This window comes from Dipodomys merriami, unplaced genomic scaffold, assembly GCF_024711535.1.
Source record: "Dipodomys merriami isolate MVZ:Mamm:240054 unplaced genomic scaffold, mDipMer1.0.p SCAF_136, whole genome shotgun sequence".
In the NCBI taxonomy this organism is placed as follows: Eukaryota; Metazoa; Chordata; class Mammalia; order Rodentia; family Heteromyidae; genus Dipodomys; species Dipodomys merriami.
The window spans coordinates 3,107,118-3,112,345 of record NW_027202671.1 but is presented as its reverse complement, the minus strand read 5'-3'; the positions used below and the strand labels follow the sequence as shown (position 1 = coordinate 3,112,345).

General features: G+C 37.6%; 1 gene segment (V, D, J or C); it reads left to right on the top strand.

The window, feature by feature from the left end:
* Positions 1-2,225: 2,225 nt before the first annotated feature.
* Positions 2,226-2,752, top strand: LOC138825201 (immunoglobulin kappa variable 1-39-like). The segment is given in 2 exon segments: positions 2,226-2,280; positions 2,406-2,752. Coding segments are annotated over 2 exon segments (402 nt in total).
* Positions 2,753-5,228: the final 2,476 nt, after the last annotated feature.

Genomic DNA, 5,228 nt, shown 5'->3' with positions numbered 1-5,228 from the left:
AATCCCACTTTTGGCCATTTACCCAAACCATCACAAACAAGGCCATACTAAAGCTACCCGCACAACTATATTTATTGCAGCATTATTTACCATAGCTAATATATGGAACCAATTGAGATGCCCCTCAGTAGATGAATGGATCAAGAAAGTGTGATATATATATATATATATGTATACATATAGATAGATAGATAGATAGATAGATAGATAGATAGATAGATGAATTCTATGCTTCGATCATAATGACACTGTCCCATTTGTTAGGAAATGGAAAGACTTGGAAAAAAATCATATTAACTTAAGTAATCCAGACCCAAAGAAATATAGGTCCCATGGTTCCATTCACTTGCAATAATTACTATACATCTAGGATAATTTTGCCAGGTGAGCAGAAGAGGTCAAAAGCTGTGTACATAAGACGATATAAGATGATGCTAAGTAAAATGAACCCCAAGATATGGACACAAGTGGGCTTTCTTTGTTGTTTTTAATGCACTATGTGATTGTTTTGTTTCTTTTGTATGTTCTTCGCCTTCCAGTATATCCCTTGATGTCACTGTATGTGATTCTGGTACCCTGCATCTTGTATATACGTTTTTCTAATTTTGGGAAGGAAAGGGGAATAACAAAATGCTGAGACAAGGAAACAGGATGACCCATTGCAACAATGATACCAACAAGACAGTATATTGGAAATGCACTTTACAACTTTGGGTGGGGGGAGGACTGGGGGAAGAGGGGGTGGGAAGGGATAGTGGGAGAACAAGGGGGGGTAACAATGTTCGACAAGAAATGTACTCATTGTCTTACTCATGTAACTGTGATCCCTCTGTACAGCATCTTTACAATAAAATTTTAAAGTTAGACAAAATTATCATCTAATTTCTTTGGCTGAAGAGTAGTAATATTGTCACTAATTATCCCTCATGAATCTAACCATGTGATCAATAGCTCTTCTGGATGCTATGAAACTTCTTGTGACACTGCAGTTAACCCAGTCATATCAAATATTCTCCCCCACATTTGTTCATACACTCTTCAGACTGTAATAATGTTGATAAGATGAGCCATCTTTGCATTCCATACAGTAGTGTCTTCCTGAGCCCTGACAACTGCACAGGCAAATGTCCTCTGTGTCACTCCATCTTAGCACCTGCATTGGAGTCAACAATGCTATTTCTCCCTTGCGTAGATAATCAGCTCTCCTCACTCTTACTTCTACTGTTGCTTCCTTCCAAGATAAATGACATTTCTCTGTGTTCAAAGAATAGATTCTATCCAAGAATCTATCCAAGAATCTATTCAAAGATTCCAGCATGATCTTCCTTTTTAGAGTTCTACTCAATCTTCCTGGGCCCAGTATCTTTAATGAAGGTGTTGAGCACATTGTTCTCTTAGTAACTAGAAGAGACCAGAATGGAGGAGACAGATGCAGATTTAGGTGATACAATAAGTTTCAGATAAACTGAGTTCATCCTCCCTTTCAAGGAGAATTTACTTCTGAACATAATACCTAAGGGTGAAGAAGTTTAAAACCCAGAAGGAATAGTAAGAGGGTCTCAAGCATGGACATTTGAAATAATACCCAAGGCTAGGTTGTTTTAAAAAAAGGTTGCAGGCATGAAGGAAGAAAATCTCTGAAAGGACTTGCTTTTATGGATCATCTGGGACAAGAAATTCAGTGGTAGAGGAGAAAATAAGACTGAGCAATCCAGGCATTTTCATATCAATGAGTTCCACTTTCTTATTTCATTCCCATGGATTTCATTACAGGACAGCAGTGCTAATATGTTGCCACATAAAGATTATCAATAATTCATAGCAATTCCAAAACTTTCTATTCTGCACTATAAAGACTGCCAAATTGGTGTGAAGCAAATTTTGTCTATAAATTTCTAGAACTAAGTTTCCAGTGGACAAGTCTTCTCTGACACAAAGAAATTAAACAGAAAGAAGCTTTGATCCTCCAAGGGATCATTAGTATGATCAAACCACAGGAACAATTTGGTGATCTCCTTCTGTGGCTACAACTTATCCTTTTACATGAATTGTGTCCCCTGAAATTCAGAATGTGTGCAGTTGCTGAGATGAGGCAACTGGACAGCTGTGTTTAGCCCTGCCCAAATGCTGTTGATTTGCATGTACCAGCAGCACTGCCCACAATAATCAGGCTTCTTCACAGGCTGCTCACACTGTGCAGCAGTCAGTCCCAGTCAGCACACATCATGGACATGAGGACCCCTGCTCAGCTCCTGGGGCTTCTGCTGCTCTGGCTCCCAGGTAAGGAAGGACAATTCTAAGGATTAACATAGCTCCATGTGACCCACGGTGCTTTACTTTTCAGGGAAGGCTTGCTATAACTCGGTTAATAGTGTGGATATTTATTTCCAAGTTTCTGCTGCCAGGTGCCCCGTGTGACATCCAGATGACTCAGTCTCCCTCATCATTGTCTATGTCTCTAAGAGACACTGCCCCCATCACTTGCAGGGCCAGCGAGGAAATTGGGTATGCTTTAGCCTGGCACCAGCAGCAACCAGGGAAAGCTCCAAAATCTCTGATATATAGTGCAGATAGTTTAGAATCTGGAGTTCCACCAAGGTTCAGTGGCAGTGGGCACGGGACAGAGTTCACTCTCACCATCAGCAGCCTGCAGCCTGAAGATGTTGCCACTTATTACTGTCAACAAGCTTTCAGTACTCCTTCCACAGTGATACAAATCATAACAAAAACCTCCCAGAGAAGCAAAGTGTGAGGCTGGGCTACCCAGCTGATCCTTCTACTCCCTCCCCCTGGTCAGGATGTTCTCAGACACAGTTAGTTTACACTTGAAGAATATGAATTGTGGCATCAGTTAGTATTTATAGAAGAATAAAACAATTAGCTGAATATTTTAAGCAGGAATTGTCTTTAATACAAAGAACAGATTTATTGCTTCAGATTTTATTCATTCATTTTCTGATATATTATTTCATTAACATACATATGTACTTATTAATGGTATTCTAGGATTCTCCATATATATCATTTATATGCATTGATCTTCCACCTTTCTTTTGTTTTCAATCTCCTGACATCTGCCCCTGTGCCCTTTCCAGCCCCACAGAATCACGCTTCTATTTTATTTTTTTCAGTTTGCTTGAGTAAGATACAGTATACATATGGTATTTGTGCTCTAGTTCCATACATTTTGCTGCAGATTGTAGGATTTCCTGATTCCTTATGCATGTCATATATATATATATATATATATATATATATATATATATATATATATATATATATATATATATATGGACCACTTTGTCTCTACTTTCTCATCTCTTGTAGGGTACTTCACTGAATTGAATTTTTCACTAGTATGAACAGTTTCACAATAAATAAAGGCATGCAGAAATACCTTTATAAACATCACTTTGTATAATGGTTTTTTTTCTTTTGCATAAACACCTAGGAGCTAGGTGGCCAAATCATCTGGTAAGTCTATTTTTATATTTTTAGTAACCTCTTACAGTCATCCATACTGGAAATGATACTTATGTCCCTACCAACTGAGCTAGCCTAGTGTTGAAAATTTACTTTAAGGGAGATGGGAATGATGTGTCTTCTCCATTTCTCTTACTCTATTGGATTATGCATTTGTCTGTTCTGTTCTAACTGGTCCATAACTGGTCCATAGGAATAAACTATGAGTGCGCCAAAGTCCTGTAGTTAATGCTTTACATTTCAGGTATTAAAGATAGACCTAGGAAAACCTAGAAGATGGACATTTATTAAGGAAAATCACCCAAAAGCAAATATGGGTCCCATGACAATTTTCAATAGTCAGGTTAAACTCATTAGTACATCAGTAGTAATTTCAAGCATATTACTTTCTTTAAAAGTCTTTAAATAAAATACAGTTTGGGGGTCCACCATTATAAATAAGGCCCTAGATTATATTTGAGATTTCTGGAAGAGAACCACTAAGTGGTTTTTGGCTTCCACAGCATTTGAATTGAGATGAGCAACTTTTGTTGGTAAAGAAAATGTTTGACGTTTATTCTGCAAGCATTCCTTTCTCCTGCTGTTTTCCAAAATATGAGTTTATATGTGGCCAAGTGTGCATTGCATTTTCATCCAAGATTAAAAGTGTGGATTGGGGTAGAAATAACACTTGCAGCCAGACATAAACAGATGGACCCTGAAGAGATAAACATGGAGATATAGCCCACACAGAGAAAGGCTGGAGCCACAGACATCAGGGGCCCTTCCACAGGCTGATTAACCTTGGTCTCATTGGACCTGGTTCTAGAACTTTTGCAGGAATCTACCCCTTAAGAGTTCCCAACAGTGTTAATTATTTGACCTTCCAGAATGTGCACTTTTCTGCTTGCTATTCATATTTATAAGCAGCAGCAAGAGTACCATTCAACCCAGGAGCAAAGGAAGCCAGTTTACTCCAAGAGTGTCATCTAAACCTCCTTTATGTTGGGAATCACCATATTATCTCAATGGACCTGCCAGAAGAAGCCAATATTCATGGCCCTACTTGGTCAGCCTCTGTGACTTTATTTAAAAACCATGGCATGAGGTCATCATTCATATTTTAATACGTCTTTTATCCACTTCTGTCACATTCAATATCACTACAAATGCCAAATAGCTGATCCGTGTTAGTCCAAGGTATGATGCTCTGCATTTTTATTAAATTAGTAGATATCTAGAGAATGTCCTAAATTCCATATTTTAGTAAACTTTTACCCAGCAAATACAATATTTTAAGAAAAGATGTTTGATATGAAAAGTAGAATAGCTAATATCTATGTACATATGACCATATAAGATGATGTCAAGCAAAGAAAACTCCAAGATATGGAAACAAGAGGTTTTCCTTTGTTGTTGTTTTTTATGTACTATGTGATTTCTTTTTTCTTTTGTGTTTTTTCTTATGGTTTATCCCCTGTTGTCACTGTATTTGCTTTTGGTACCCTAGATATTGTATGTAGGTATATCTGAGTTAGAGAAGGGAAGGGGAAACAACAAAATGGTGAGACAAAGGACAAAGGGAGAACCAGTAAAATAGTGATACAAGACAATATGTTGGAAATGAACTGTATAACTTGGGGAGGGGATTGGTAGGGGGAAAAATTGGAGAAAAATAGGAAGTGGATAATATATGTAATTGTAATCCCTCTGTTCATCACTTTGACAATAAAATTAAATTTAAAAAGAAAAAGGGGAAAAAAGAA